Source organism: Panthera onca, chromosome A1 (assembly GCF_046562875.1).
Source record: "Panthera onca isolate mPanOnc1 chromosome A1, mPanOnc1 haplotype 2, whole genome shotgun sequence".
Taxonomy (NCBI): Eukaryota; Metazoa; Chordata; class Mammalia; order Carnivora; family Felidae; genus Panthera; species Panthera onca.
In genome coordinates, this window is record NC_138339.1 from 189,555,280 (window position 1) to 189,578,693 (window position 23,414).

At 36.9% G+C, this 23,414-nt stretch overlaps 1 protein-coding gene across 14 annotated transcripts in view; it reads left to right on the forward strand.

Annotated features, from left to right (window-relative positions):
- MYCBP2 (MYC binding protein 2) overlaps positions 1 to 23,414 on the forward strand; it is a 282,639-nt gene that overhangs the window by 180,417 nt on the left and 78,808 nt on the right. For all 14 annotated transcript variants that reach the window (XM_078432585.2, XM_078432586.2, XM_060636897.3 and 11 more), the window contains 6 exons: positions 6,675 to 6,890; positions 11,246 to 11,301; positions 14,667 to 14,782; positions 18,562 to 18,659; positions 19,361 to 19,477; positions 20,166 to 20,306. In XM_078432585.2, coding sequence (XP_078288711.1) covers positions 6,675 to 6,890; positions 11,246 to 11,301; positions 14,667 to 14,782; positions 18,562 to 18,659; positions 19,361 to 19,477; positions 20,166 to 20,306 — 744 coding nt within the window. The remainder of the gene's footprint in view (positions 1 to 6,674; positions 6,891 to 11,245; positions 11,302 to 14,666; positions 14,783 to 18,561; positions 18,660 to 19,360; positions 19,478 to 20,165; positions 20,307 to 23,414) is intronic.

Sequence of the window (23,414 nt, forward strand, 5' to 3'; positions counted from 1 at the left end):
CATTGAAATCCAAGAGGCACACAGAATTCCCTTCAGATGTAACTTGAATGGATCTTCTGCACGACATATCATAGTGAAACTGGCAAATACGAGGATAAAGAGAAAATTCTGAAAGCAGCTAGGGATAAATATGCTCTAACTTATAAAGGGAGACCCATAAGACTAGTGGCAGACCTATCTACTGAAACTTGGCAGGTCAGAAAGGAATGGCAGGAAATCTTCAATGTGTTGAACAGAAAAAATATGCAGCCGAGAATCCTTTACCCAGCAAGTCTGTCATTCAGATTAGAAGGAGAGATAAAGGTTTTCCCAAACAAACACAAACTGAAGGAATTCATCACCACTAAACCAACCCTACAATAGATCTTAAGGGGGATTCTGTGAGTAAAATGTTGCAAGGACCACAAAGTACCAGAGACATCACTACAAGCATGAAACCTTCAGACTCTACAATGACTCTAAATCCATATCTTTCAATAATAACACTGAATATAAACAGACTAAATGCTCCAACCAAAAGACATAGGGTATCACAATGGATAAAAACCAAGACCCATCTATTTGCTGTCTACAAGAGACTCATTTTACACCTGAGGACACCTTCAGATTGAAAGTGAGGAGATGGAGAAGTATCTATCATGCTACTGCAAGTCAGAAGAAAGCTGGAATAGCCATACTTACATCAGACAAACTAGACTTTAAATTAAAGGCAGTAACAAGAGATGAAGAAGGGCATTATATAATAATTACAGGGTCTATCCATCAGGAAGAGCTAACAATTAAAAATGTCTATGAGCCGAATACAGGAGCCCCCAAATACATAAAACAGTTAATCACAAACATAAGCAACTTTATTGATAAGAATGTGGTAATTGCAGGGGCCTTTAATACCCCACTTACAGCAATGGATAGATCATCTAGACACAGGATCAATAAAGAAACAAGGGTCCTGAATGATACATTGGATAAGATGGACTTGACGGTTATATTTAGAACTCTGCATCCCAAAGCAACAGAATATACTTTCTTCTCGAGTGCACATGGAACATTCTCCAAGAGAGATCACATACTGGGCCACAAAACAGCCCTTCATAAGCATAAAATAACTGAGATCATAGCATGCACACTTTCAGACCACAATGCTATGAAACTTGAAATCAACCACAGGAAAAAGTCTGGAAAACCTCCAAAAGCATGGAGGTTAAAGAACACCCCACTAAAGAATGAATGGGTCAACCAGGCAATTAGAGAAGAAATTTAAAAATATATGGAAACAAATGAAGATGAAAATACAACAATCCAAATGCTTTGGGATGCAGCGAAGGCAGTCCTGAGAGGAAAATACATTGCAATCCAGGCCTATCTTAAGAAACAAGAAAAATCCCAGATACAAAATCTAACAGCACACCTAAAGGAAATAGAAGCAGAACAGCAAAGACACCCCAAACCCAGCAGAAGAAGAGAAATAATAAAGATCAGAGCAGAAATAATATAGAATCTAAAAAAAAAACTGTAGAGCAGATCAATGAAACCAAGAGTTGGTTTTTTGAAAAAATAAAATTGATAAACCTGTAGCGAGGCTTCTCAAAAAGAAAAGGGAGATGACCCAAATAGATAAAATCATGAATGAAAATGGAATTACTACAACCAATCCCTCAGAAATACAAGCAATTATCAGGGAATACTATGAAAGATTATATGCCAACAAACTGGACAACCTGGAAGAAATGGACAAATTCCTAAGCACCCACACACTTCCAAAACTCATACAGGAAGAAATAGAAAACTTGAACAAAGTTCAGCAAATAAATTGAATCAGTTATCAAAAATCTCCCAACAAGGGGCACCCGGGTGGCTCGGTCGGTTAAGCGTCTGACTTCAGCTCAGGTCATGATTTCGCAGTCCGTGAATTCGAGCCCCGCGTCGGGCTCTGTGCTGACAGCTCAGAGCCTGGAGCCTGTTTCGGATTCTGTGTCTCCCTCTCTCTCTGCCCCTCCCCTGTTCATGCTCTGTCTCTCTCTGTCTCAAAAATAAATAAACGTTAAAAAAAAATTTTTTTTTTTTAAATCTCCCAACAAGAGTCCAGGACCAGATGGCTTCCCTGGGGAATTCTACCAGACATTTAAAGCAGAGATAATACCTATCCTTCTCAAGCTGTTCCAAAAAATAGAAAGGGAAGGAAAACTTCCAGACTCATTCTATGAAGCCAGCATTACTTTGATTCCCAAACCAGACAGAGACCCAGCAAAAAAAAAGAGAACTACAGGGCAATATCCCTGATGAATACGGACGCAAAAATCCTCAACAAGATACTAGCAAATCGAATTCAACAGGATATAAAAAGAATTATTTACCATAATCAAGTGGGATTCATTCCTGGGCTGCAGGGCTGGTTCAACATTCGCAAATCAATCAATGTGATACATCACATTAATAAAAGAAAAGAACCATATGGTCCTGTCAATCGATGCAGAAAAAGCATTTGACAAAATTCAGCATCCTTTCTTAATAAAAACCCTTGAGAAAGTCGGGATAGAAGGAACATACTTAAACATCATAAAAGCCATTTATGAAAAGCCCACAGCTAATATCATCCTCAATGGGGAAAAACTGAGAGCTTTCCTCCTGAGATCAGGAACATGACAGGGATGTCCACTCTCACTGCTGTTTGTTAACATAGTATTGGAAGTTCTAGCATCAGCAATCAGACAACCAAAGGAAATCAAATGTATCAAAATTGGCAAAGATGAAGTCAAGCTTTCACTTTTTGCAGATGACATGATATTGTATATGGAAAATCTGACAGACTCCACCAAAAGTCTGCTAGAACTGATACATGAATTCAGCAAAGTCACAGGATACAAAATCAATGTACAGAAATCAGTTGCATTCTTATACACTAATAATGAAGCAACAGAAAGACAAAGAAACTGATCCCATCCACAATTGCACCAAGAAGCATAAAATACCTAGGAATAAACCTAACCAAAGATGTAAAAGATCTGTATGCTGAAAACTATAGAAAGCTTATGGAGGAAATTGAAGAAGACACAAAGAAATGGAAAAACATTCCATGCTCATGGATTGGAAGAATAAATATTGTTAAAATGTCAATTCTACCCAAAGCTATCTGCACATTCAATGCAATCCCAATCAAAATTGCACCAGCATTCTTCTTGAAGCTAGAACAAGCAATCCTAAAATTTATATGGAACCACAAAAGACCCCGAATAGCCAAAGTAATTTTGAAGAAGAAGACCAAAGCAGGAGGCATCACAATCCCAGACTTTAGCCTCTACTACAAATCTGTAATCATCAAGACAGCATGGTATTGGCACAAAAACAGACACATAGACCAATGGAATAGAATAGAAACCCCAGAATTAGACCCACAAAAAAAATCTTTGACAAAGCAGGAAAGAATATCCAATGGAAAACATACAGTCTCTTTAACAAATGGTGCTGGGAGAGCTGGACAGCAACATGCAGAAGAATGACACTAGACCACTTTCTTACACCATTCACAAAAATAAACTCAAAATGGATAAAGGGCCTGAATGTGAGACAGGAAACCATCAAAACCCTAGAGGAGGAAGCCAGAAAAAAACCTCTCTGACCTCAGCCGCAGCAATTTCTTACTTGACACATCCCCAAAGGCAAGGGAATTAAAAGCAAAAATGAACTACTGGGACCTCATGAAGATAGAAAGCTTCTGCACTGCAGAGGAAACAGTCAACAAAACTAAAAGGCAACCAACAGAATGGGAAAAGATATTTGCAAATGACATATCGGACAAAGGGCTAGTATCCAAAATCTATAAAGAACTCACCAAACTCCACACCCGAAAAACAAATAATCCAGTGAAGAAATGGGCAGAAAACACGAATAGACACTTCTCTAAGGAAGACATCCAGATGGCCAACAGGCACATGAAAACATGCTCAATGTCACTCCTCATCAGGGAAATACAAATCAAAACCACACTCAGATATCACCTCACGCCAGTCAGGGTGGCTAAAATGAACACATCTGGAGACTGTAGATGCTGGCGAGGACGTGGAGAAACAGGAACCCTCTTGCACTGTTGGTGGGAATGGAAACTGGTGCAGCCACTCTGGAAAAACAGTGTAGAGGTTCCTCAAAAATTAAAAATAGACCTACCCTATGACCCAGCAATAGCACTGCTGGAATTTACCCAAGGGATAGAGGACTACTGATGCATAGGGGCACTTGTACCCCAATGTTTATAGCAGCACTCTCAACAATAGCCAAATTATGGAAAGGGCCTAAATGTCCATCAACTGATGAATGGATAAAGAAGTTGTGGTTTATGTGCACAATGGAATACTACCGTGGCAATGAGAAAGAATGAAATATGGCCTTTTGTAACAACGTGGATGGAACTGGAGAGTATTATGCTAAATGAAATAAGTCATACCGAGAAAGACAGATACCATATGTTTTCACTCCTGTGTGGATCCTGAGAAACTTAACAGAACACCATGGGGGAGGGGAAGGAAAAAAATAATAAGGTTAGAGAGGGAAGGAGGCAAAGCATAAGAGACTCTTAAAAACTGAGAACAAACTGAGGTTTGATGGGGGGTGGGAGGGAGGACAGAGTGGGTGATGGGCATTGAGGAAGGCACCTGTTGGGATGAGCACTGGCTGTTGTATGGAAACCAATTTGACAATAAATTTCATATTAAAAAAAATAAAAATAAAAGAATCAAAACGAAGAGAAAAGAGAGACAAAGCAGGAAATAGACTCTTAACTGTAGACAACAAACTGATCGTTACCAATGGGGAGATTGGTGGGGGATTGGATGAAATAGGTGAAGGGGATTAAGAATAAGTACACTGTGTGATGAGCACTGAGTAAAGGACAGAATTGTTGAATCACTGTATTGTACGTCCGAAACTAATATAACACAGTATGTTAACTATACTGAAATTAGAATTTAAAACTTAATAAAAAAATTAGGAATACATGAATTTGGATGGTAAAAGAAGGAGGAATGGAAATAGTCATGTGTTGTATTAATGAATATAGTTAGTTGGATACCTCTTACCTGAGACTTTAATTAATGACATTTTAAAGCATATTGCAATGCAGAAAATGAATCCATTGTGATCTAATGTATTAATGTAAATATCTCATTTAAAATTTTTATTTCTAAAAAAATTTATATTGAATGAAAATTTGTATAGGCAATCCCCAGCTAGCCCCACCCTTTCCCATATGTATTACAAAGCGATTTGGTTGTTTGGAGTTTAGAGTTCATTAATCCACAAAATCTTTTTCACTCATAGAGTAGTTTATAACAGAAAGCAAAATACCTGTCATTCTATAGTATTTCAGTATTCTTAGAGTATAAAATTGTTCAGTGATTCACTTCAAGGTTTATAGTACACAAGCAAATGTACTGATGCTAATTTACTTAGGGTAAATACAGTTGTTTAAATAAGGATTAAATAAAAATATGTCAAAAAGTAGTGGCTATCATTTAAAAATCAAATGTCTTTAAGTTTGAAAGCACTTACTTTTTATCTTTCCCCCTCCCCTTTTTTTTATTACATTTAAAGTTTTAAACTTTTAATGATGGCAGTGTATATGAGCTGACGATTTTACTATATACTTTTAAACTTCTGTGTTTTAAATATAAGGTGGGTTTGGGACACCTGGGTGGCTCATTCGGTTAAGCACCGGATTTTGGCTCAGGTCATGATCGCGCGGTTCGTGAGTTCGAGCCCCGTATCCGGCTCTGTGCTGACAGCTCAGAGCCTAGAGTCTGTTTCAGATTCTGTCTCCCTCTCTCTTTGCCCCTCCTCTGTTTGTGCTCTGCTTCTGTGTCTCTCAAAAATAAATAAACATTTAAAAATAACATAAAATAAAGTACATACAAGATGGGTTTGTAATATTTCCGGGACATTATGTTGATCCAGATTTCTTTTATTATGTGTTATTTTTTAAGATTTCTCAATGGACTACATTTTCTTTGCAGAACAGCTAAACTTGAAATTAGTGCTTAAAATATATGGAGATGGGGCACCTGGTTGGCTCAGTCAGTTAAGCATCCAGACTCTTGATTTTGGCTCAGGTCATGATCTTACAGCATGTGAGATTGAGTCCTGCATCAGACTCTGGGCTGACAGTACAGAGCCTGCTTGGGATATTCTCTCTCTCTCTCTCTCTCTCTCTCTCTCTCTCTCTCTCTTCGTCTCTCTGCCTCTCCCCTACTTGCACATGTGTGCACACTTCTCTATCAAAATAAATAAACATTTAAAAATAAATGAAATATGTGGCGATTGTGGGAAAGCCTTTTTACTTGAATTAGCTGATAAATAATTTAATGTTAAGAATTTGAGAATTCAGTGTAGATTCATTCTACTCTTCTGTACTGTATTAATGGCGGCGTTTGTTTTTATTTTACGTTTTTATATCTGTGATGATTTCTCCCAAAAGCCAAGGCTTCTTTTACACTGTGTTTGCAAGATTCATTCTGTGGAACTAGCTCGAGGTCACTCTGGCACACCTTTGAAGGGAATGCCCAACATGGACCAGCGATCACCTAAAATTTATGGAGTTGTGGGTCCATACTTGTAAATTGCTTCTTTTAATGTGTCATAGGCAATTATATACTAATAGCATTTGTTTTTTATAACATCATGGTTAGGTGGAAGTGAAAGCCGTTCCTGTTTCTCAGAAAAAACCATCTTTACAACAAGAGCAAGTGAAGAAAACTCAAAGGCTGCCTGGCAGTCCTGCAGTAGCAGCAGCGCCTTCCAACACCGATATGACTTTTGGCGGGCTGGCCTCACCGAAGCTGGACGTGTCGTACGAGCCAATGATAGTGAAGGAGGCTCGATACATTGCCATAACAATGATGAAGGTAATTTATTTTTCTTATCAGGAGCATTTTCTTTTTCACCATTTATCCCCTTAACAAACATTTCAGTGATCCAAACGCACACACAGAGTTACAGGTCTAGAGAGCTGTCAGTAGATGCAAAACGTGTAATATTTTTTTTAGGGTGATTTATTTTCTTACAAAGAGGATTTTCATTTATTTTTTGGCAATGTCTAGGGGGATTACCGATAATAGATCAAGTTAATACAATCAGAGATTGAGATGATTGAAAACTGAATTTCATTTGCTGCAAATGTATTTGTCTACTTTCAGTTTCCATTTCTCCTGGAACATAGCCCTTCAGGAATTCAGTTTACTTAGGCCCCCTTTGATTTTTGGGTTCTCTCACATGCCAACCTCATTTCGTTGGGTTTCCTACTTGAGGTTTTCTTGTTCTTTGATGCCCTTAGACAGATATTTTAAATATTTGGTGCAGCTTTTTTAGTTCTCTTTAGGGGTAATGTTAGACTAAATTAGCAAGTTGTGCATTAGTTAAAACAGGAGTTAGGAATTTTGCCAGTAACGGAGACCAGTGGTGAGCCATTGAACCCTTTCAGTTAGAGCAATGTCACGGTTATATTTGTGTTTCATAAAGGTCATGATGGAATGTGGAGAATAATTGGACAGATAATCATAAGGCATGGTTAGGTTTGAGTCTCTTTAGGAGACTATTGACGTAATGTGGTATGATGTGCTAATCCCTTGATTTAGTGAGAATAGATTCAAAAGATATTTAGTATCAGTAGGACTTGGTGGCTGAAGGGAATGGAGTAAAGGGAAGGAAGAATTAAAAGATGAAGTTCCAGTTTGACCTTACATAGTAAGATTGATAATGCTGGAGGAGGAGCAGGTTTTGGTTGAGGAAGGTAATAGTTTTGAATGTGCTGGGTTTTGGATAACTCTGAAATATCCATGCAAAGATATGTAAAAGGAAGTTGGTTGTGCAAACCTGAAGTGATTATAGTCTGACCTCAAGAAAAGAACTTAAGAGTAATTAGCACTGATTACTCATGATATTGTAGAAGTAAATGATATCTATCTTCCATGGTGAGTGAAGGGAGAAGTTCCTGGACAGGATCTGGATAAACACCAGTATTGGTGATTCTCAAATTTTGGGGTACATTAGAATCATCTGGAACACTTATTTAAAAAGGAGATTTTCCAGTAATCTGAAGATTTAGATTCAGTAGGTCTAGAGAGAAGCTCAAGAATTTTCATATTAAACAAATATGCAGAGTGATTCAAATCAAAACCTACACTTTTGAGAAACATTGATTTACAAGACAGGTTAAAGGGGAAAAAAAGGAAAGAAAAAGAAAAAAAACCACATTGATAAGAATATTAGCCAAAGAGATAAGACATTAAGCTAGGGCCAGTGTATACTTTTGCCGCTTTTCCTACCACTTTCCTTACGGTAACTCGTATAATCCTCACAACAGCCCTATAAATTACTGTTTTTGTTCCCATTTACATGTGTGGAAACTGAAGCACAGAGAGAGATTTAGTAACTTGTTCAAGGTCACACAATTGGCAGTAAGTCCCAATCCATGTTTGATTTTCCTGACTTCTTCCCCCAACTACCTTATGGCATGTCTTGAAAGTAAAGAGCAGTTTGGGAAGAATTGACAGTGTTCTGCTGCAGAAGTGAAGTTTTGAAAAGGATCTAGCAACATTGAATTCATCAATGATCTCGGCAGAGCAGTTTTAGAGGCATGGTAGGTTTGTGAGTTTATAGATGCAGAGGAAGTGAAAGTAAAGACAAACAAGTATAGATCAGGTCTTTCAAGATGTTAGGTTATAAAAAGAAACAGAGGAAATAGAATTGAGTGAAGGCTTTAGAATTTGGGATGAATAGAGAAAGGCTTAGATGTTTTAATGCTGTTGAGAAGACAGTCAAGAGGAAGGAAACCAGGAAGATAGTCCAAGAGAGAAGAAAATAGGGTCTAGAGCTCCAGAGGAGGGGTGGGCCTTAAATAGGAGCATTGCCTCTTGCACCTTACCAGGAGAGGGAAGAGAAAGTAATTTATACAGATGCTAGTTAATTTGTAGGTTGTGTAACCAAAAGAATTATTTAAGATCGTAATTATATGTTGGAGATAGGAGTGATGCATGTTAGGGTCAGGATTTGAAACAAAGAGGGAGAAATGAAATGGTCATTGTGGAGAATAAAAGAGAACTGATAAGGAAAGATTTATCGGCCATCCTTGAAGAATCAGATGAAACTAAAGATCATGTATGAACAATGCAGTGTGTGTCATATGAACATGGATAAGGTAATCAGTTGGATTGATTCCGCACTGAAGTTTTGTCAGGGAGCTCCACAAATGAATAGCGAGAGAAGGGAGTTCAGCAGATAGTGGTTACAGAAAGGACAGTGGAACCTAATTTGTTTGGAAAGGAAGATCCAGAGAGAAGGAGTTGGGGTGAGAAGGACTGGTAGTCTAAGAATAGATAAACTAAGGGTCACTGAGGCAGAAACTGTGAGTAGCCATTTTGTTTTGATTCAAAGAACAATTCTATGGAATCTCACAGGTCTATGACATTTGGTGTGAGAGGCTGAAGGAGAGTTGAAGTGAAGTTTGTTGAGGGTGAAGAAACAAGGGAGCTAAAAAGCTGGAGTCTTGGATGAGTTAGTTGTCCACTGACTTAAAGAATTCAAAGATAAACATTCTCATCCATTTTTCATTTTTATTTAAGGGATTTACTTTCTGGTCCCCTTACCTCCCAATCATTCCTTTAGTTTCCTGTGAACATGATTCTATTTGTATAATTTATTTTGAAAGTCCAGTTACCAGAACCAGATTCAGTATTGCAAGACTGTTCTCAGTCGCCTAGGGTTAGAGCATTTATAGAAAATCATTCCCACACTGTCTTTTGGAGACAGCAGTGTGTGTTCCAAGAAAGAGATTTTCTTCTATCAGCCATTCACACACACTGTGTGCCACTCAATAGTCAGCCAAATATTGTGGAGGATGGAGAAATGAAATATGATCTGTTCTTTGATTATTAAATGTAATAATGTGTATTTTGAGGGAAAGTGGTAGAGCAGAAAACATTGTGCTGGGAATCTGGAACCCTGGGTTTTCCTGTTGAACCTAACCGTAAGGGCATATTTTTCATTTGTAACTTTGTAGTAAGTGAAAGCAGCTAGATCTTTTCTAAATCACACTATGAAAACAGAAAGGATGGGATGAAGGATGGAGATTTGTGACTGGTGTGGGTGTGCCTCTCTTTACTGTAAGTACAGTAGAAGTTACAAGTGAATGAACTGTTGCAGAACGTTACCTGAACCTTGAAAGATAATGGTTAATTTGGCAATGTTACAGGGGTACAAAAATACTGGGAATAATGTGACAAGTTTCAGGTACTTACAGCCCATTTTTGTCTTTGCATTTCATGATAATTTCTTCCAGACTTTTGTTATTTTTATTAAGAAACAGATTGTTCTACAGGTCCAGTTGCACCAATCTGTGTATTATGGATTCATATCCCGTTTTGGTTATATCAGTTACAAATCCCCTTCTCCTGTTCTCTCATATCCTTGCCCTTTATTTATAGTGTGTGTTTGGGAGAAAGCTAAAATGTTAATGTACTCAAAAGATAATATCTTTTTTTTTCCCTCTTAATTTGTTGATGGTTTGTTTGTTACATTCAGGTCTTTAACACACCTAGAATTTATTTTTGTAAATGATGTGATGCAGGTAATCGATTTTTTTCTTTTTCTTCTATATGGACAACCAGGTGTCTCAGCACCATTTATTGAATGTTCTATCACTATCTTAAGAATATTTCTTTTTTTTTAATGTTTTTATTTTATTTTTGAAAGAGAGAGACAGAGACAGAGAACAAGTGGGGGAGGGGCAGAGAGAGACAGAATCTGAAGCAGGCTTCAGGCTTCCAGCTGTCAGCACAGAGCCCGACCCAGGGCTCAAACTCACGGGCTGCGAGATCATGACCTGAGGCCTAAATCAGATGCCCAGTGACTGAGCCACCCAGGCACCCCAAGAATGTTTCTAATGAAGGGAGCCTGTGATGGCTTAGTTGGTTAAGTGTCCAACTCTTGATTTCAGCTCAGCTCATAATCTCACAGTGGTGAGATTGAGCCCTGTGTTGGGTTCTGGGCTGACAGTGCAAAGTCTGCTTGGGATTCTGTCTCCACCCCTCCCCCACATGCGCATGTGCATGTTCGTTCTCTCTCTCTCTCTCTCTCTCTCTCTCTCTCTCTCTCCCTCTCTCAAAATAAATAAACTTTTTTTTTTAAAGAATATTTCTAATGCGTTATTGGTCTTGATGGATTTATTTACCTCCCTGGATTCTTATTGGTCTCTTTCTTAAAGGTTTATGAAAATTACTCATTTGAAGAACTGCGTTTTGCATCACCAACTCCTAAAAGGTAAGGATCATTTTTGTAACACATAGCCAAGATGTATATTGTCAACTGCTTGCAACTAAAATCATCCTGCATTCCAACTTTATTTTCCATAATAGATATTTTATATCATTTTTAAATTTCCAGTAGATTTACCCCAGATTTTATAATGTGTAGATTTGCAAATAGAATGTATTTATCTCCAGTTATAATACTGCCAATATGGTAAATAATAGTAAGGTATTACAGAAAGAATAATTAGTATCTAAAAAGATATATATTGGCTTGTTTAGAGTTGGTTAGTTTGTTTTTCCATTTTTTTTTCTTCTCTCCTTCACCTAATGAGTCACAGAGCAATTTCAGTGTATGTTGTAGTTGTATTTTCAGTTATGAGGTCTTAATTTTTCAGCCTCTGAGTAATTTTAACTCCATATTTAAGCAGATTTTTTGACTTGCTGTTTTATTTGCTTGTTAGAAGTACTTTTTAAAATGGATGCCTTGAAAGAATTATTAGATAGGTTGTACCATAAAACTTAGAAAAAGCTCCAAGGTGAACCTGAAAAAAATACTTATATGTTTCTATTATATCACGTATCACATGACTTATAAGAAATTAACAGGTTACTATGACTTTATTCTAATATGTATTAAAAATAGTTTTAATGCACAATCTAGAAAGTTTTCTATAAAAATAGCCAAGTTTTGAGAACATATCTTGGTCTAGAAAAAGGAAAGTAGCATTTTGTCTTTGGCTTAATTTTACTTACAAAATGTCCATATAGTGAAAGCAGGTGATTTTTATAAAATAAATATGAGCTGTATAGATTTACTGCATGTTAAATAAGAAAAAACTGGCCATTTGCCAATAAATAGGTTTTCACATACATTTCACATTTTAAACCTAACTAAAATAGTCTCCTGTCTAAGTCAATGAATTATTTATTCAGCAATATTGTTAAGCATCCACTTCGTGAAAGGCACTGATAACAGGCTCTGGGATACTTTTATGAACAAAATAGACAAGGTACTCGTTCTTATTACATTTATATTCCTGTGGAGAAACAAACTATAAATAAGTAAACAAAATAGGAATAATAAGTAAAGTTATTTGATGGAGAGTGATGGGGATGGGACAGGGCACCAGAAGTATTAGGTGACAGCAAAGACCTATTTGAGGAGGTGGTTTTTGATTGCAGAGCTGGATGGTAGTTGGCCATGTTAAGATTTGGAGGAAGTTCATTCTAGGTAGAGGAAATCGAGGATGGACAGATCTGGATGTGTTTGAGGAAAGGAAGGAGAGTGGAGCAGGAGAATAGTGAGCAAGAAGAAAAATGGTTGAGGATGAGGTCAGAGAGCTAGGTGATGGCCTTGTTATATAGGGACTGGTAGCCTGTGTTAAAGAGTTTTACTTTTCTTCTGTGTGGATTAATTTGGTGGGTTTTAAGGAGGAGAATGAGACACTGTGATTTATAGTTTTTAAAAGATCATTCTGGTTACTCTTTGGAGAATGAATTACAGGGGAGCAGGAGTGGGAACAGAGAGATGAGTTAGACACTGTTAGGTGGCTTGGACTAGGGGTGGGTGGGAGTTAGAAGTGGAAATGAAGAGTGGATGGATTTGGGATATACTTAGAAGATGAAGCCAATAGCCTTGCTGTCAGAAAGGAAATAGGAAGTGAAAGAAAGAGAAGATCCAGAGTGATTATAGATTTCTTCAGCTTCAGCAGTAGTATAGAATATATAGCAGTATAGCAGTATGGGAGCTGTCCGACTTTGGCCTGCAGACTGTATTAGGCCTGTTTTTGTAAAGAAAGTTAGGTTAGAACATAGTCTTACTCATTAGCTTATATACTGTCTTTGGCTGCTTTTCACGCTACAGTGGTGGAGTTAAATAGTGTGACAAAGACTGTTTGGCACAATAGACTAAAATATTACAGAAAATGTTACTGATCTCTGGTATAGAGTATCATGATTTTTATGAAGACCAAAGAGTCCGAAATGAGCAGGTGTTTTTTTGCTCTCTTTTGTTGGGTGCTGTGCGAGTAAGAAATAAGAGTTCTTTGGATATGTTAAAGTTGAGATGCCAAGATGCCTCCTGGTTATCTAAGTGGAGATATTTCAGTTTGAAATTCAGAGGAGAAATAAAATTCGGAGTCATCTATAGTGAGATGGTGTTTAAAGCTGAGGACTGGGGGCGCCTGGGTGGCTCAGTCGGTTAAGCGTCCGACTTCAGCTCAGGTCACGATCTCACGGTCCGGGAGTTCGAGCCCCACGTCGGGCTCTGGGCTGATGGCTCAGAGCCTGGAGCCTGATTCCGATTCTGTGTCTCCCTCTCTCTCTGCCCCTCCCCCGTTCATGCTCTGTCTCTCTCTGTCTCAAAAATAAATAAACGTTAAAAATAAAAATTAAAAAATATATATAAAATAAAGCTGAGGACTGGATGAATGGTCAACTAGAAAGATGCTATTGAAAGAAAAAAAGAACTAGACCCAAATCCTTGGACATTCCTTAAGTTAAAAGCAGTGGTCAGAAGTGAGAGAGCCAGCAAAACACTAAGAAACAGTGGCCAGTGAGGGGAATGTTGTGGAAGCAAAACGAATATATTTCAAGAAAGTAGGAGATTTCAGCTCTCAAATGCTACTGAGAGATTGCTGAGGATAAAGAAACGACCGTTAGATTTGGGGTCATTGATGACTGACATGAGCAGTTGCAATGAAGTGGTGAGAACAAAGGCCTAATCAGGATAAGTTGTGGGAGAGAATTGGAAATGAGAAAATGGAGAGGGTGATTGTAGACAGTTCTTTAGATGAGTTTGAAATAAATGGGAAAAGGGACATGAGACCTTATTAGGTCCCATATATCAAGGGATGTTTAAGGTAGTGTTTAAGATGGAAGATTCTGAAGTTTGTATAGAAATGAGATGGAAATAGAAATGATTCAGGAAAGTGGGAGAAATTGATGATGAGTGAGAGAGAGAAAGGTAATTATAGCGTGGAAGTGTTGATGGAAGGAGATTCATAGCACAAATGAAGGGGTGGCTTCGAACAAAACCTAGGGCACTTCTTGCATTATAACAGGAGAGAAGATAGAGAAATAGAAAGTAGGTTTATTAATCTGAATGCAACTTTGGAGTTGTATCTAACTGCTTCTGTTTCTCAGTGAAAAATGATAAGGTCATGATCATCTGAGAGGAAGGAAGAAGGGTGATGAAGGCCTGAGGAGAGAAAGAAAAAATGAAATTCAGTCATTTTGGAGGGTAGGAAAACATACTATCGCAGGGCAATAGGATTGACATTCATTGTAAATAATACCATTAGAAATTACGTTAATGATGTTGTCAGCTGTTTAACCAGAAGTAAATTTTCCAATATCCATCTTATTTCTTTTCAGACCCAGTGAGAATATGCTGATCCGTGTCAATAACGATGGCACTTATTGTGCAAATTGGACTCCAGGGGCTATTGGACTCTACACTATTCATGTGACCATTGATGGCATTGAAATAGGTATTCTTTTTTTTTTTTTAAGTTATGGTTACTTACTGCAAACAACTAGACAGAATTGTCTTTCTAATTTTCTCCTTAACTTGTATCATAGATATGGACAGTTTTCATTACTTATTTGGGGCTTCATTTCCTCATTTACGATGAGTACTTAATTAGTACCTTCATAACATTTCAAAATTTTCTAATAATTTATAGTATCATTATAGCTCTCATGACTCCCCCCTCCATTCTCTAATGTGATTGGTCAGTTATGATCTTTGTGATGCTAAATTTATAACCATGTGAATACCTCATCTCCCCGTCATGGTCTGTCTGTCTTCCTTTCCTGGCTTAGAGCAGAAACCATCTCATTCATCCTTGTATCTCCCAATCTAGTTCAGTGCCTGGCACACAGTGGCTGCTCAATAAATATTTGTTGAATGGATGAATTTTCTTTATCCACCACTAACTTTGAAAAGTATATTTCTTTTCCTTTCAGCATTAATCATTTACTTTTCTTTATTTTTAAACTATTCGTATAATAGGACAACAGCAAAACAAGAAAGCTCTAATAAATGTTTATCAATGTGAATTCCTTATAACACTCTTTCCTGATGTTTTTCAAGAAAAAGGGCTTCTGGGGCTCCTGGGTGGTTCAGTCTTTTAAGCCTCTGACTTCAGCTCAGGTCATGATCTCACAGTTTGTGAGTTCGAGCCCTGCATCAGGCTCCACGCTGGTAGTGTAGGGCCTGCCTGGGATTCTGTCTCCGTCTCTGTCTCTCTCTGCTCCTACCCTACTTGCTCGCTCGCATGCACTCTCTCTCCCTTTCTCTCTCTCAGAATTAAATTTAAAAAAAAAAAAAAAAAAGTAAAAGGGCTTCTATAATGAGGTAGATTTAGAAAACCTAAAACTCTCATCTTAGATATTCATACAATTCACACATAATCCACATTAACAGGGATTCTGAAGTGCCCTGAAATTAACAATCTTGTCTAACTTTGTTTAACCCTTTTCCTGAGACCCTTTGCATGTAAGGAAGAGGGAGTCAAGGTAGAGATAAAAGCAATTACTGATTAACATTCCACCAAAATACCCTTGGGGAACTCTGGTTTAAGTAGTTTGTTTTTATAGTGAAGGTAAAGAGATACGTTATGTTGATATAACTGTGTAGAATATATATTAATGTAACTATATGGAATCAGATATATCAAATTCACCTGTACTGTTCCAGAGACCTTTATCTTCAGTGTTTGCTGCACTCTCCTTTATTTCAACATATCCATAAAGCTTTTAGTTCGGCAAACTTTAGTTGATTCTAAGCAAAACATTGTTCTAGGTAAGACCATTCCTATTGAGGCTTAACAACTTACTGATGATTGCAAGATAGAATGGGCAAACAAAATCAGATGAAGTAGAATATAAGTAGTGACATGTGAGAGGTACAAATTACAAGAATTCAAAAGTGAAGGGAGTCAAGAGTGTCTTCAGTAATGGTGGGGTGAAGAAAGCTGATTCACAGTAGATAAGAAAAATCCACTTATATTTGTTTTTTGAAATGAAACTGAAGAAAAATATTCATATTTACTTAGCAGCACCCATTTTCTTTCCTACTTTACAAACTCAGCTCTCTCTCCAAGGTGACCAAACTCAGTAGACTGGGACTTGCTTGACCATAAGCAAGGATAGATAATAATTCACTAGAATAACAGTGATATTAATAACTAGTATTTATCAAGCAGTTAATATATTTCTAGCACTGTTTTATGCACACCTTATGTGTGTGCATATTTTAAATTCTTTCATTCTTACAATACCTCAGTGAGAGAGGTGCTCTTCTCATTCTCGTTTTATAGATGAAAACAGGCACAGAAAGTCAGACAGTTAGCGGCAGATATGGGAACAACCAAGACAGTATAACATGAGAACCCCAGCTATTAACCACCATGCTGTGCCGCCTGCTGGTCAGAATGGTGATTGGTGTAGATGATGAGCGGTACTGATGTTGTAATTTGATATGGTGATCTGGTGCAGTGATCTGATGTTGTAAGATAACACTTAATCTCACAAGGGTTTCTTCTTTTCTTTTTATTTTTTTCAGTATCATTTCATATGTTCCAGATAAAGAATAGGAACCCTTTGTCTTTTCCTTGAACTTCTGAGAGGCTCATTTGGAATGTTAAGGCCCCTTTTCAAATATTTCCTTTTTTTTTAAGTTTTATTTAAAGTTTTTAAGTTTTATTAACTAACACAGTGTAATTTAGTTTCAGGTGGACTTATCTAGACAACATGCGGTGTTCATCACAAGTGCACTCCTTAATCCCCATCACCTGTTTAACCCATCCTACCCATGTCCCCTCTGAGAAACATCAGTTTGTTCTCTATAGTTAGAATCTGTTTCTTGGGCTGCCTCTCTCTCTCTTTTTTCACTTTGCTCATTTGTTTCACATAAGAGTGAAATCATATGGTATTTGTCTTTGACTTATTTTACTTCCGTAATACTCTCTAGCTCCATCCATGCTGTTGCAAATGGCAAGATTTCATTCTCTTTTAGAGCTGAGTAATACTCCATTGTGTATGTATGTATGTATGTATATGTATACATGTATACCACGTCTTCTTTATCCATTCATCAATCGATGGACACTTGGCCCATTTCCATAATTTGGCTATTGTAGATAATGCTGCTGTAAACATTGAGGTGCCTGTATCCCTGTGAATTAGAATTTTTTTTATTCTTTGGGTAAATACCTAGTAGTACAATTGTTGGATCGTAGGATAGTTCTATTTTTAACTTTTTGAAGCAGTTCCATACTTTCCTCCAGCCTAGCTGCACCAGTTTGCACTCCCACCAACAGTGTAAGACAGTTCCCTTTCTCCACATCCTCACCAACACCTGTTTTTGTGTTGTTGATTTTTTTTTTTTAAGTTTTTATTTGAATTCCAGTTAGTTAACATACAGTGTAATACTAGTTTCAGGTGTACAGTATGGTGATTGAGCACTTCCATACGGCACCCCGTGCTCATCACAACAGGTGCATTCCTTAGTCCCCATCACATATTTAACCAATACTCCTACCCACCTCCCCTCTGGTAACCATCAGTATGATCTCTATAGTTAAGAGTGTTTCTTAGCTTTTGTTTTTTTACCTTTTAAATATCAATCACCTTAAAAAGACAGTATTTTGATACTTATTTTATTTGTTTGAAATTGTCTGTTGGGGGTGCCTGGGTGGCTCAATCAGTTGAGCGTCCGACTCTTGATTTCATCTCAGTTATGATCTCATGGTTTTTAAGATCAGTTCTTGAGATGAAGCCCCTCATCAGGTTCTGTGTTGATGGTATGGAGCCTGCTTGAGATTCTCTCCCTTTCTCTCTGCCCCTCCTGTGTTCTCTCTCTCTCTCTCTCTCTCTCTCTCTCTCTCTGTCTAAAATAAATAAACTTAAATAAAAATAGTCTGGGGGCACCTGGGTGGCTCAGTCAGTTGAGTGTCTGACTTCAGCTCAGGTCATGATCTCATGGTCTGTGGGTTCGAGCCCCACATTGGGCTCTGTGCTGGCAGCTGACAACCTGGAGCCTGCTTCAGATTCTGTGTCTCCCTTTCTCTCTGCCTCCCCTGCTTGTGCCCTCTCTCCCTCTCTCGCTCTCGCTCCCTCTCTCTCTCTCTCTCTCTCAATAATAATAAATAAATAAGCTTAAAAAATTATAAAAACATCGTTTGTGAATGTACACAAGGTTAGGTTTAAGGATCCTCTCTCCCTTGTATTCACAAATATTACAATTATCTTTCTGTTCTTACAGATGCTGGCCTAGAAGTTAAAGTAAAAGACCCCCCAAAAGGGATGATACCACCAGGAACTCAGCTGGTCAAACCAAAGACTGAACCTCAACCAAATAAGGTTAGGATAGAATAAAATTAGAACCTGAATAGATTAGAGAGTGATTTACTAATTTTCTTCGTTGATGTTTCAAGGTGGTCATCAAACATCTAATATTTTAGTTGACTTCAGTTTTTGAATATTAAATATCCCTAAATAAATTTGAAGAGTATTTTGTGATAATTCTAATCATTTCTAAATTATAGGACCTGTACTTTAGGCTTCTTTGTATAATGCCATAGTAATTTATAGGCCTTGTGTACTTTCTGTTATTGACAGTATACGATTAACAAAAAGTTTACTGAAATTAAGTGCATAAAGTTTATAAGGAAAGTATCCTATACTGTTAAAAGAAAAAAATAATTTCCTAACATCTAAAAAAGTAAATACAGGGGTTGGGGTAAACTCCTTATTAAAAAGGTAACACTAGCAATAGAATTTGTATCATACCTTTCTAAAAGGAAAACTATGGCTCTTTTCTCTTTTTTATCATATGTCTTCAAAGTTTAGAAAGGAAATTATAAATATGTACGTTTTAATACTTCTAAAATTCTTTCATTATAAATAAGCCAGTGTTAACTTGCACAGAGAAAGCAACTACAAATAATTTTGGAAACTTTCTCTGAATTATAATACTTTCAAACCTGTTTAATTTTCTTAGTACTTATAAGATCTCTGTTCTATGATTTTCTATGTCAAGTGTCTGTCTTTGCCTTTCCCAGGTTCGAAAATTTGTGGCCAAGGACAGTGCAGGACTCCGTATCCGTAGCCACCCTTCCCTTCAGAGTGAGCAGATAGGCATAGTAAAAGTCAATGGAACTATCACTTTCATTGATGAGGTAATTTGTAAAGAAACACTTGGTAATACATTTTGAACAGAAAGTTTTTGCATTGTTTGTATAATAATATTACTAAATTTTCTGTTAGTATGTTTTAATTGGTTTGGATAGCATTTGGAAAGTTGTTTTGCAGATGCATTGAGTGTCAAACATTTTATTTTTCTTTATCAACAAAAAAGTAACTAAAACTATATTTTTAACATGAAAGAAGCTCAGTTAACAAGTAGAACCTGTACAAGTAGTCACTGAGAATGGGTACAGTTTTTCTTAAATATTTTAAGTGTTGTTTTTAAATGTGTTCATCGTATTGCTTTAACTTTGGACAGCATATTTTTCTAGTAATACAACCAAGAAACTTTCGATTATTAAATCATAAATTGAGGGGAGAAAAGAAGTTATGTTCTTTAGAGAGACCAACATTTTATTTTTAAACTATCTTAAAGTGTGATTTCTTTGCGCTTTTACTCATAAGGGACATTGTTTTTACTGTCTCACCATGTGAATTACCACATTGCTTGGCATTCTTTGCTGCTTTTTCCTTGAAGTTTCTCTTTTACTTACCGCCTGCAAAAACTAGATGTTTAATCTTCATGTCCACTATTATTTGCCTGCTTTGTAGCCCTGTAGCCCTTGCAAGCCTACTAGGACTTACAGGTGGGCATGGCTTGTTGTTGCTTATGTCTTGTAGATCCATAATGATGATGGTGTGTGGCTGAGACTGAATGATGAGACAATAAAGAAGTATGTTCCTAACATGAATGGTTACACTGAAGCCTGGTGCCTGTCCTTTAATCAACACCTTGGCAAGAGTCTTCTGGTCCCTGTTGACGTAAGTAAAAGGTGGTTTTAAAAAGCATAATAGGTACACTCTGTCCTCATTACAGGGCTTTCTTTAATTAAGGCTTTTCAGTTCTGAGGTAAACCACAACTAAATAACTTTTGCTTTGTTAGTGCTTGAATTCCTAAGAGCTTCTGTGTAATGAAGGTGGAGTTTGGCAAAGCTAAGCACTGGTACTTATTATGGTCACAGGCAGGAAGTAGTAAATTAAAACTAGGCCTTTGGAATTCCTTTCAAAGATGTAGGGAATGAGAGTAGTTGTCTGTTATTCACACTGCTGTTTTCAATGAATTCTAAACTAAAAGTTGTGAACTCAGTATTACTATACATTCAAAAAGATGTATAACATTTCTGTTGTATGTTGGCATTTTGTAGTTAGTTCCCTGTGTTTGTCTAAGTTTGACTCTTTTCTTTCTTGGCTTATAATACTATTGTGTAAAAATGAAAAGGAGTTTTAGTCTCTTAGTGGTGTTACAGTGTTCCAACTAGAACTAAAAGCTAAATCCTAACGTCAGAGAATTTATTGAACCTCCGACAAATGCAGTACAGTACTTAGCTAGCACCAGTGTCCGAAAATTGCCATAAACTCATAGCTCTGTTTATAATTAAACAGAAATATATGATTTTTCTTCCTTTTCATCACTATCAAATGTATGCACTCCTTATGACACTGTTCATAAATAGCGCTGGTAAAATTTTATTTAAAAAAAAACCTTAGTATTTTAAACAGTTGAATTTCTTAAAAATCAGCAGCATATAAAGGTAGCTTATTATATCAAATCATTCAATATATTGTTGTTTTCCTCTTTGATAGTCCAGAGTAATGTGCTCTTTCCAAAGGGGCAATTATAGAAGATGATTCTTTGAGGAAAAATATAATTGAATTTCTATTTCTATTTGTTGATTTCATACTTTATATTATTTTATATATGTTTTATAATAGTACAGTGAGGAGAGATATATTTCTGTGTATGTTTTACTAATAATATGTGATAAAATTTAGAGAGTGTTGGAGTACTGTTTTACTAAGGTTAAGCTAAGCAATGACAAATACATAATTAAAATACAAACTTTTGAATAAATAAACCAGATGTTTAATTTTCCTCAGATTTGCATCTACAGTTAAAAATGAAAAGGATTTTGGCTGCTTGACTGGCTTAGTCAATAAAGCATGCGATTCTCAATCTCACTTGTGAGTTTGACCTCCATGTTGGGTGTAGAAATCACTTGAAAATATAATCTTTAAAAAAAAAAAAGTGAAAAGAATTTTGACCCTCTGGAAGAAGGACTAGTATGGAAGAGAAATAATAATTCTTTATCATCTGTGGCCGAAAAGGTAGCCTTAAATGGCTTGAAACCACTATTGTAACCAAATATTCCTCAGGATTATGAAATTTATATTTTAAATGAGGTAACATAATAACCATTTTGTTGTTTTATTGACAGTTTATGTTTAAAATTTTGATTAGTCTAGATTTTGTGTATTTTCAATCCCTGATAAGGCATTATATTAAATTATATTATCTTTACTACCTCCCCCCACTCCAAAATTTTCTTCTTAATTCCTTTGTTCATTTGAGGAGATGCTTTTGGAAGAGAAAGATATTCACACAGATGAAGCAAGACACTAAACAAAGGTAGAAAGGAGGAGCAAGAAATGCCATGTGTTGAAGTTTTAAATCCCATGGTTTCATTTTGGAACAGTGGCGTTCTGTTATTTGATGCTTCTAAATCCCATTCAAGAGACTATTTATTGTTGAGGTCAGAGAGAGAAGGGCAGTAACAAAGTTGAGAAAGAAAGCTAAATGGGTGAACCATACAAATACTTCCTGATGGATTTTCACTGGAATGTGAAAGAGGTTGTCCCTGACTTATTTGAAAAAATCTAGAGACAGAATAGTGAAGATCATAAAATGAAATGACTTGTGGTATTTTCTAGCCTTTTTTTATGCTGAAGAATGACATGAGTTCTATCTTAATGTAAATAACTCAGAAAGCCTGGTATCATTGATAAGGCTGAGGTTTTCTAGTTCCTTTATTTTAAGGATGGTGGTGATTTGAAATCCTTATAAATTAAAAGAAAGATGCCAGTAAAAAGGGGTAAATACAGATGTAGATAAGACATTTGAAGACCAAAAAGGAGGAGAAAATGGAATTAAGGGCTCATTTGGAGAGTTGTTTTGTGAGGGAGGGGAGGGCATATGTATGGCAGTAGGTAAGTTTTTAGGGATGGAGTAGGAAAAGGAAGAGGTTGAAGAAGAGCATGATTTTTATAAAAAAGAAGAGAGGAAAGACATCAGTTGAGATTGAAACAAATGAGTTAAGTTAGAGGGTTTAGAAATGCAGTCAAGGTTTAGAATAGCCTTTAAGAGAAACTGATGGATCTGAAGAGAAACTACTTGTTTTTGGATTAGTGGTCCCTAAGAACCCAGAGAGACCACTGGATGTATCCATTCTGGATGCTCTTCCTCACCCATAGCCCTAAGTGTCCAGAATCAAAAGTGCCAAGAAATTAGATTATAGCACTGGCTGGAATTTTGGGCTGCTGTGACAGAAAAAGAGGGACAAGATTTCAGATGATGATGAAAGAGGCCTTGAGATCACCAACCACAGAATCCAGCCTCCGTTAGAAACGTGAAAGGACAAGTGGAGGTCCAAGGGACTTGGAGGCAGAATAAAATCCTGGAACAATGTAGGAGTGCAGTCTACCTAAAGAACTAGAAGGATAGGCAGTTTGTGTGATAAAGTAGAATATTTGGACTTGATTTCATAGAGCGTTTTACTGAATGATATGGCCCGTTAATGTGGCCATGAGCAGGTAGCTGAAGTAGAGTGGAAGTGACAGTCATTCTAACTGCCTCAGTCTAAGAACTAAAAGTCTCAGCAATTGGGCGATCATCCACATCAAACCAAAGACACAGATGATGGCAACACTGTGACTGGCAAGATTAAAGATGAAAGCGAATTTGTTTACCATTGGGGGAGGGGTCCTCTTAGATACAATACAAAGTCAGGGGACAAATGGCAATAGTTTGATGCTGGCTCCTAGAGAAGCATAGAGTAGTTTTAGTATAAAAATACTAGAAAAGGTAGATGACA